At 35.1% G+C, this 10865-nt stretch overlaps 1 protein-coding gene across 1 annotated transcript; it reads right to left on the minus strand.

Moving 5' to 3' along the window:
• Nucleotides 1-7080: 7080 nt before the first annotated feature.
• On the minus strand, nt 7081-8070 carry LOC139854484 (uncharacterized). The gene is made up of 2 exons (XM_071843786.1): nt 8013-8070; nt 7081-7922 (listed from the first exon to the last, which is right to left on the minus strand). Exon 2 carries the CDS (start codon nt 7915-7917, stop codon nt 7252-7254), a length of 666 nt encoding a protein of 221 aa, XP_071699887.1. The 5' UTR covers nt 7918-7922; nt 8013-8070; the 3' UTR covers nt 7081-7251.
• Between the last annotated feature and the right edge of the window lie 2795 nt (nt 8071-10865).

Consider the following 10865-nt stretch of genomic DNA (forward strand, 5'->3'; position numbering starts at 1 on the left):
TTACCAAATGGAGATTAAACGATATATGTTAAGTTTCAAGGTGTTCTTCATATGTACAAGTTATAAGTTCTTATATTAACTTAATATAATATCATACTACATATAAATAAGTGTTATTAGAGTTAAGCTAGAAAGATTAGATTAGTTTTTCAAACAAGTTTAGAATCAACTAAACTATGTTCTAGTTTATAAACTCTTATATAGATAGCTATAAACATATGTATTGAACAAGAGTTGAAGTAGAGTTTTTACCTCAAGTTTAGAATGTAAAATTACTGGAAAGAAGTAGTATAACAAAAAATGAGAGAGTTCTTGCAAGTGTGTGTGAAAATTGTAAATAAAATTTGGAAAATGAATGTGTAAAAATGAGTTAGAAATAGTGCTTATTTATAGGCTCATAAATTTGGTTTTTAGTGAAAAATATCTAAGATAAGTTAAAAATCATTAGGTCATGCATGACATAATACATCAATAATTGTAGATCACTATTCGTATATACCAATAGTAAATACTTCTAGAAGCTACGTATAATACGCGTATAAATACCGTATAAATATGTTATTGTAGATTTCTATTGGTATATACCAATAGTAAATACTTCTAGAAGCTGCGTATAATACGTGTATAAATACCGTATAAATACCGTATAAATACGGGTAGAATTCTTGAGAAAAATGAACGGAAATACGAATATAGCTATCCCTTATCTGTATTTGTATATTATTAAGTGTATTGAATACTTTTAAGGATGTATTTATACTCATAATACATTGTATGTAAATACATTTTAACATAAGTTAATTACGTCGTTTAAAAAGTAACAAATATATTGTCCGAAAACTCTTTAAATTAATAGTATGAAAATGTATATATAATACCTTGTTAATATACTTAATGAGATATTTAATTATCATATTTTCAAGTTAAATATATATATATATAATTAATACAAGTTATGACGTTCGTGAATCGTCGAAATAAAAGGGTGACCAAAAGCTTGTGTAAAACTCTTTCCGGAGGTTCAAGACTTATTAAAATTCATTGCTTATCAAGTCAGAATTATTAAATCATGTAAATAGTATAATCAAGTAGTCGAAAAAATCTGGGTCATCACATTATGTGACTCAATGTCTCGAGACCACGACCAACACCATTCTCTGTTCAGGTCACGATGACTAATAAACAATCCGGATTAGAGTCTCGGTGCAAAACACGGTTAGATTTAGACGCAAGCATACCGTCTCCTTTCCAATTATCCTTCCAAAACCGAATAGAATTACCATTACCAACCTTTACCCGCAAAGCATTTTCTGGAATCGAACCATCCTAATGAAGTTTAGAGAAGGTTTTGACAATTGAACCTCACTCATTCGTGGTTCTATATTTATCAAAAATACCACCGTCAAGTCCATAAATGGAGGAGATAACCGAGATCCATAACGAATTCTTACACATGACCAAATGCCATATCCATTTAAGAAGAAAGGCATTGTTAAACGTACGAATACTACCAATGGATAACCCGCCATTTTTCTTAGAAGCTGGAACTTGATCCCACCGAATTCAATGCAATCTTTTTTTTTATCACTTGTGCTTCCCAAAAAAAAATGCCGATGGTCGTCGTTTGGTTCCTTCTTTCGCCGCTGCTACATACGCTACAGGTACAGTCTTGTTTTTTAGGTCGTCACTGGCCACATTTTCTTTTAAGAGACTGAGTTTCACCGAACGGTATGGTCCAACTTATTTGTCCATGATTTTTTCAATATAAACAAAAATATGCATTATTTATAAATATCAACTGTACAATATACTCAGAATTTTATATTCGTTGATCCCTATCAATAACAATATACTCTCTATTCACAAATTTTGTTTTGATTGATGATGCAACGAAAAAACTTAAAAAGTAATACGAGTATATAATAAGACCATAGATAACTTGGCGTTTGTTTGTAGGGGTATCCGCTTTGACTTCGCATGACAAACGCTATACAAACGCTTATAATGGTGCGTTTGTGGGTGATTTTGGTCGAGCGTTGGTCAATGTGAAGGGAAAGAATGTGAGTTGGCAAATGTTGATTGGTTGAAGGTGCGTTATTTCTCTCTCACTTTTTATTATATACCTATCAAATACGAATCAAATTTTAACACATCATACAAATTTTCTACGACCGTCCCAACAAACGTCTCCCATTACAATCCCCTCATTATCTATCATTATCATGTCAGCGATAATAGCTAAAGAGTACATCTCTTCCATTCAACGTTGACACCATTATTATCCATTGTCTAATTGGTCTACAAATCAAAGCTAATTAAGATAATGTACTAGCTCTTGAGTGGTGACATGAACTGGAGCCTACAGTAATTGTACACTACTAATCTTGGCTTTTGATTCTCTAACGAAGGAATGCATGAAAATTAATCAGATAGTAATGGTGATACCTGTTAGGATAACTTCACTTAATATAATTTAACCTCATACACAATTTAATTTAACTTCATACACAATTGATTTATCACATAATTATATTGTTTATTTATATAATTATTATTATTATTATTATTTTATTTTATTTTACTACATATACTAAAAGAGGTGGGGAGTTTGGTCGTTTTGACCTCCCCTTCCAAGTGACACCAAAAAAAAAAAAAAAAAAAAAAAAAAAAAAAAAAAACTCAACAACTCTTGCCCATAATCAAGGTTGAAGAAATCAGAACTCGGGGAGTTCTCGGCGAGATCATTTCTAGGAGTTCTCGGTGGTTGACTTTCGTTGACTTTTGGGATAATTTATATGATACCCGAGAGTTGACCGAGATTTGACCGGTTTGACCGAGATTTGACCGATTTTTGGCCGAGAAACTCAATTTATTGGTCGTTGACCGATTAAACCGGCCGTTTACAAAATTTTTAGCCGATTTCAAAACAAGAACTCGGCAGCAACTCTAAAACAATTTCTCGGCGAGAACTCAGCCAATATTTTCGATTTTTGCAACCTTGCCCATAATACAACTTAACACCTAAAATAGGGGGTAAAACATAAATTCACTTTTTTAATTAAGACCATTCTTATTGCAGCGTGAAGGCTCCGGCATCAACACCACCGTGCCTCCATCGCGCCCCTGTGCGGCGTGATGGAAGGGAAAATGACTCGGCGCGATGAGTTGATCACGGAAGAAGATGAAGGCGTGAGGCTTGGATTAACCAATCAAAAGCTTCCAGGTAATTTGTGTTTGATTTCATTTTCTTTTTTGATTAAAAATTAACTGGTTTTGGTTATTAATTTGTGTTTGTTGAGATGAAGAAGAAAAGAGAACCGGAGCGTATTTTTTTTCCAGATCTGTGGTACAGATGAAATGAAGAAGAAGATAGAATCATCAAATTATATTTTCAGTCCCTATACTTTATTTAATAAACTATTTCTGTATTAATTCAGTAAATATACATTATACATAATATATACTCCGTAATAATCTTTATTTATTTAATAAACTATATCTAAAACCCGGCTGAAGTAAAAAATGAAGTTTTTAGACACTTTGAAAAGATTTTTATGGCTAGAAATTCCATCAGACCCATGATGTCCAATTTTGATGTTTCTGATCTAAGAAGTGGTCGACTACAGCAGGAAGATATCGAGATGCTCGAGGATAAATTCAGTGAATCAGAAATTTGGTCAGCGGTTAAAGATTGCGGTAGCTCTAAGGCGCCCGGCCCGGATGGCTTCAACCTTAGGTTTTTCAAAAAATTCTGGGATGTTATTAAAGTCGACCTAGTTGAAGCTATTTCAGACTTTTGGTTAAAAGGGAGATTTTCGGCCGGTTGTAATGCGTCGTTCATCACTTTTGTTCCAAAAAAATGGACCCGATTCTTCTTAACGATTATCGGCCAATAAGTCTCATTGGGAGTTTCTATAAAATCGTGTCGAAACTTCTTTCAAACCGTCTTAGAAGAGTGGCCTCTAAACTCGTGGGTTATGAACAAAGTGGTTTTTTAAAAGGTAGGAATATTATTGATGGAGCCTTGATCGCTAATGAGACGATTGATTTTCTAAAGAAAAAGAAATTAAAAAGTTTCGTGTTTAAAGCGGATTTCGAGAAGGCTTTTGATTGTTTGAGTTGGGATTTTTTGATGGAAATAATGGGTTTTATGGGTTTTGGTTCGAAATGGAAAAATTGGATTCTTGAGTGCCTAAAATCTGCGAGTATATCGGTTCTCGTTAACGGCTCACCCACTAAAGAGTTCAAAATTGGTCGGGGAGTACGTCAAGGAGACCCGTTATCACCTTTCTTGTTTATCCTAGCGGCGGAGGGACTCAACCTGCTTGTAAAAGCTGCTGTTAGAAACAGCCTTTTTGATGGAGTCCATGCGGCAAAAATAAAGTAATTGTGTCTGATCTTCAATATCCCGACGACACCATTTTTTCGGGACTTGGAAGAAGGAAAATATTGATAATCTTATGTCACTCCTCAAGTGTTTTGAGTTAACATCGGGACTGAAAGTAAATTATAATAAAAGTAATTTATTCGGGATTGGAGTGGATAAAACTAGTGTTGAAAACATGGCAGACTCTTTCGGTTGTAAAGTCGGGTCATTACCGTTCATTTATCTTGGACTCCCGATCGGTACAAAAATGAGTAAATATAGTAGTTGGAAACCGGTTATCGATAAATTTGAGAAAAGGTTATCGGATTGGAAGGCGCGTGCGGTGTCATTTGGTGGACGTTCGACTCTTGTAAATTCGGTGTTGAGTAGTTTACCGTTGTACTACTTCTCGCTCTTCCGTGCTCCGCAATGTGTGATAAATAAACTCGAGAGTGTAAGAAGGTCCTTTTTTTGGGGCGGGTCGGGAAGTGAGTCAAAAATTGCTTGGGTTAAATGGGATGAGGTAATCCTTCCTTTCGAGGACGGTGGCCTCAATTTCGGGTCTTTAAAAAACAAAAACTTGGCTTTGATCGGCAAGTGGTGGTGGAAGTTTAAAACCGAAACTACTTCTTTGTGGTTCAAAGTCATCTCGAGTATTTATGGGGCATCGGGTCTTATGGGTTCGGGGAATTTTTCTTTTTCTCATACTAATAATACTACTTGGCTAAATATTGTTCGTCTCGGAGAATGCATAGATTCTCTTGGCGTAAATTTCAGGGGCTCTTTTTTCAAGAAAATTGGCAACGGTTGTTCCACTTCCTTTTGGAATGACCTGTGGCTATTTGATGGTGCCTTAAGTGTCAAATTCAACAAGCTGGCGAGATTAGAAAAAAACAAAAACTCAAAAGTGTGTGAAAGGCTTTCGTGGGATGGGACAAATTGCAACATGACTTGCGAATGGGCTAGACAACCAAGGGGTAGGGTGACCAGGGAACTTTCGGAACTTAAAATGATACTGGATCAGGTTACTTTCAATCCAAATAGTGAAGACGCGTGGACTTGGAAGCTTTGTCAAAATGGTACTTTCTCGACCAAAAAACTTACGGATATTATTAATACCAAAACTTTATATGCTAGTAACAACAGAATCGAGACATTTCGGAACAACTTTGTGCCGAAAAAGGTTGAAATTTTTGTGTGGAGAGCGAGACGTCGTCGTATCCCGGTTTTAGAGGAATTAGACAAGACAGGAATTGACCTTCACACCGTCCGTTGCCCATTATGCGACGGCGGTGTTGAGTCGGTTGAGCACTCGCTTGTCTTATGCACGAAAGTACATGAAATTTGGACAAAGGTTTATAATTGGTGGGGTTTTGGGAATGTAACAAACTTGGGTATAAGCGAAATATTTTGCGGTAATGCTAATAAGACGATGTCGGAAGTTGGTGCGAAGATATGACAAGCGGTTGAATGGATATGCGGATACCTACTATGGAAGAATCGGAATTTGAAAATTTTTAAAAATAAGTATTGGACTCCCGCGGTAGCACTTAGTGAAATCCAAATTGTAAGTTACGATTGGGTCGCGAAACGTTGCAAGTCGAAGAACATTGATTGGCACAATTGGTTCAACAACCCTCACATTTTTCTTTAGTGCAAGGGTAGTTTAAGTTACTATCTTAACAACTCGTATGTATTCTTGCCTTGTTTCTATTTGTGGTTTTGTAGCTCTTTGTGCTAGTAGTGAGTTGATTAAATGTACTCGAGGACTCTTGTATACGTTGTAAATTTCGTAGTGATACAATAAAATTTGCCTTTCAAAAAAAAAAAAAATAGAATTAATAATAACATTACTATAAAAAAGAAAAATAAATTAAAAAAAGTGGATCAATTTAACCCATAACACAACCAATACGCTCACCACTACAAACTCCATCACGCCATCACCTTTGCCAAATCAGCAATATACCCCACAAAAACACCTCATCACGCACCATCACTCCGGCACCACTGTGAATGGTCTAAAAAGTTAAACAAACTCCACCCAAATTTTTAACGAGTACTATCTTCTCGCTCGCCTCGAATTAAATTTTTCCGACACCACCATTCAATTCGAAATAATTTTACAAACACAGCGGAACTAATTAGACGCGAAACGGATACTTTTTGAAAAACGGTAAATATTTCAGGCTATCTTTCATACATATAGATACACATATAATAAACTCGCTGCTAGTTAAATTTCTCCGACATCACCATTCAACTTGAAATAATTTTACGATCACAGCGGAACTAACTATACACGAAATGAATGCTTTTGAAAAAAAGATAAATATTTCGCCCTATATATATATATATATATATATATATATATATATATATATATATATATATATACATATATACATATATACATATAATAAACAACTCAACCTAATTATATGATATCGACGGTCCCGTCCCCTTTTTTACGCTACGTTAATAATCAATATACAACCCGAAAAGTCTCGCTGCATCGCGAGGGCCAGTTTTTTTCTAGTTATTTTATACGTGTAAACGAAGTTAATACACTAACTTTAAAACATTTAAAGTTTTTATTGATATTGTTTATCAAAGAAATTATGATATTCAGAATAAATTTAGTTGATTCGATCTATTGAATCATTTAGTATAAACTATTAACACTCGATCATTACGTTTTAAGAAATGCACATTAGAACGAATATTCCATTCATTAAAACGAAAATACACGAACCCTTGAGCCATATTCATGAACCAACATTAAACGTAGAATTATAAACTAACCAAAAGCAATCAAACCCTTACTCTTATTTATTTCTTATCATAACGGAACATAAATTACCTTAATCTACATTACCGTAAAACTAGTAGTCAGAATCATAATCACAACCATCACTCTCGTACATGCCACCATCTTCACTGTACGCGCCACCATCACTCTCGTACATGCCACCATCTTCACTATACGCGCCACCATCACTCTCATACGCTCCACCATCACTCTCGCCACCATCACTCTCATACCCGCCAACGTAATTCTTATAGGCGCCATCACTCTCGCCACCATCACTCTCATACACACCAACGTAATTCTTATAGGCGCCACCATCACTCTCGCCACCATCACTCTCGCCACCATCACTCTCATACCCGCCAACGTAATTCTTATACGCGCCACCATCACTCTCGCACGCGCCGCCGTGATCCTTGTTACCGTCATTACCTCCAATGTTTTTACCACTATAATTGTTGCTGTAAGTAACATCACGAACCGTCTGCTCGTTACGAATCTCGGTGTAGCCACTCTTATCACCAACACGAACAGTTTCAGTCTGCTTGTACTCGCTCCGGGTCCCACTCGTTCCATTTTTCCAGTGAAAGTCACCGGACGTCGCCTTCTCTGTTGCCGTGGCTCGAGCGTAGGACCCACTCTGCTTGTCACTGTAACTGGTTTGTGATTTGTTCTCATAGTTGCCTCTTGATCCACCACTTACGATTGTTGTTTGCAATTTGTTTGATCCATTCGACATTTTGCCTAACGATAAAACAAATATGTAATTATTATAAAAATCAACTAATGAACTAATCAAAACGTTGAACACAAAATTAGGGTTAAGAAACTAACAGTAAGCAATCTCAAAGTTATAAAAATGATGAAGACCGGAGAGAATGTACCTTTGTTGTTTGTGTGTAAAATGAATAATGAGTCTAGCAATTATGAGGCCTTATTTATGGGATTGTGAGAATTGGTGCGCACGCTTCCGTTAAATTGATAAACGGCGTCTGTATCCTTTACTTTAATAAACGGCGTCTGTATCCGTTTATATACTGTAATAAACAGCGTCTGTCCTCTCCGTTACTTTAACGACGAATGATGAACGATCACGAACGTTTTCACGGTGGAGCCAGGCCACTGCTGAGTAACAGTAAATAAACCACTTTTGTAACAACATTTACATGTGTTGTATGTGTAAAAGTAGTAAGGAGTATAAAAATAACAGAATAACAGGATAATATGAGAATTATCAACCTTACAAACATAGTTACTGTTCTGATAAAGATGGATGACAAACTTTTCTATAATACTGTGCCACCTACTTCTAATTGCAGTCATGTACAGTAAATCATGTATTATAAATACCTCATCAAATGTAATCATGTAACACATATAGAATATATTTTCATATATCACCATTCTTTTACTCTATCTTATTTTAAGTTTATTAGTAGCATATAGTTAAGAACAAACCCACTAAAGGTAGTTATAAGACTACTGAATTATAACACGAACCAAACCACTAAAGGTAGTTATAAGTCTACTGAATTATAACACGTTATCAGCACGAAGTGCTCCGTATAATCAAGAAAATGACAAACTTATCAAAGCTTGAGTTTGATGCCCTAGACGTATCGGGAACAAACTACACATCATGGGTCATGGACGTAGAAATAAATCTTGGATCATTGAGTATTCTAGAAACTTTAAAAGAAAACAATACTTGTTCTGATCAAGATAAATTAAAATCAATTGCTTTTATTCGCAAACATATTGATATCACCTTAAAACATATGTATCTCACTATCAAAGATCCACATGTTTTATGGAAAAGTATCAAGAGTAGATTCGATAATCAAAAGGAAATATTACTCCCAGCTGCGAGGGAAGAATGGAGAAATCTAAGGTTCTAAAACTTTAAAAAGGTAAGTAAATACAGCTCGGCCATGTTGAAGATCCGTTCAAGGCTTCAATTCTGTGGTCAAGAAATAAGTGATGCTGATATGATGGAGAAGACTTTCTTCACAATGCATTCTGCAAACATAACTATACAAGAAAATTTGAGATTGCAGAATTACAAAACTTTTTCAAAACTTCAAACTTATCTCTTAGTTGCAGAAGTGAATAAAGAATTACTGATGAAGAATCAAGAATCTCGTCCTACGGGTGCGCTAGCATTTCCTGAAGCTAATGCTATTAACAATAATAATAATAAAAAAAGAAATGCACCTGGACGAGGACGTGGGCGAGGTCGTGGTCATATTGGCCAAAACCATCATCATGAAAATTACCATAACAATAATAAAAATCATAACTATGTTCGAAATCACCCTTATGGCAATGATCGTGGTGGTGGTCGTGGTCGTAATGGTTACGGTGGTCGTGGTCATGGACAAAGAAATAATAATCCACAAAATTATAAATTTCAACCACCATACAATCCCACAAATCATAATGTTGAAGGAATCTCTTTAAAGAATATTGAAGATTCTTGTTATCGATGTGGTAAAATTGAACATTGGTCTAAAAACTGTCGAACAAATTAATATTCTGTTAATCAATATCAAGAATCCCTAAAGGAAAAAGGAAAAGAGGCAAACCTTGTGGATGACCTTAATACAAAAATCACTGAGCCAACAAGTGACTACTTTAATGAATAAATTTCCTATTATATGTTCATATCAAATAAATGGATGTAGATTTACGATCTATACCATATCTACTTTACTATATGTTTCCTTATTATGTACTTTCGTTTATAACATATTTTGAATGTAATATATTGATGAATTATGTACTCATTATTTGTTTCTCATAGTTTGAAGTTCATGATGTACACCACTGGAGTGCAAAATCAGTCAAATGGTGGGGATCTTTGTATTGCAGACAGTGGTACCACACACACTATACTCAAATCTAAAAAATATTTCACTGATTTTAAAGCAACAGAAGGAACGGTATATACTATATCGGGTCCTGCGGATTTAATAAAAGGAATGGGAAAGGCAAAATTCATGTTACCAAATGGTACAAATTTTCTGATAAAAAATGCCTTATTTTCTCCATGTCAAAGAGAAATTTGTTAAGCTTCTCTGACATATTCCAAAATGGATATGATTATCAGTCAGTGACTACAGAAAATGATAAATATTTAAGTATCACTGACAAGAAGCATGTGATTGAAAAACTACCAAGACTTAGTTCTGGTTTACATTATACATATATAAATGTACCAGAAGCACACATGGTAGTTAATGAAAAGACATGTGATCCTGTAATGATCAATTTGTGGCATGAAAGATTAGGCCACCCAGGATCAACAATGATGAAAAGAATAATTCAAAATACACATGGACATCCATTGACGGATCAAAAGATCCCTCATGATGCACTTATTCCATGTACATCATGCTCACTTGGAAAATTGATAATAAGACCATCACCTCTTAAGGTTGAAAAAGAATCACTAATGTTTCTTGAAAGAATTCAAGGTGATATATGTGGACCAATTCATCCACCATGTGGACCATTTAGATATTTCATGGTCCTAATAGACGCATCTAGTAGATGGTCTCATGTTTTTCTATTATCAAGTCGAAATGTTGCATTTGCAAAATTTCTTGCTCAAATTATTAAATTGAGAGCACATTTCTCTGATTATACTATTAAAAGGGTGAGATTGGATAATGCTGGTGAGTTTAC

Source organism: Rutidosis leptorrhynchoides, chromosome 6 (genome assembly GCF_046630445.1).
Source record: "Rutidosis leptorrhynchoides isolate AG116_Rl617_1_P2 chromosome 6, CSIRO_AGI_Rlap_v1, whole genome shotgun sequence".
Classification (NCBI taxonomy): domain Eukaryota; kingdom Viridiplantae; phylum Streptophyta; class Magnoliopsida; order Asterales; family Asteraceae; genus Rutidosis; species Rutidosis leptorrhynchoides.

Bases quoted from the DNA above. Each gene is read 5' to 3' on its own strand.
- LOC139854484 (XM_071843786.1), bottom strand. From the start codon at position 7,917: ATGTCGAATGGATCAAACAAATTGCAAACAACAATCGTAAGTGGTGGA.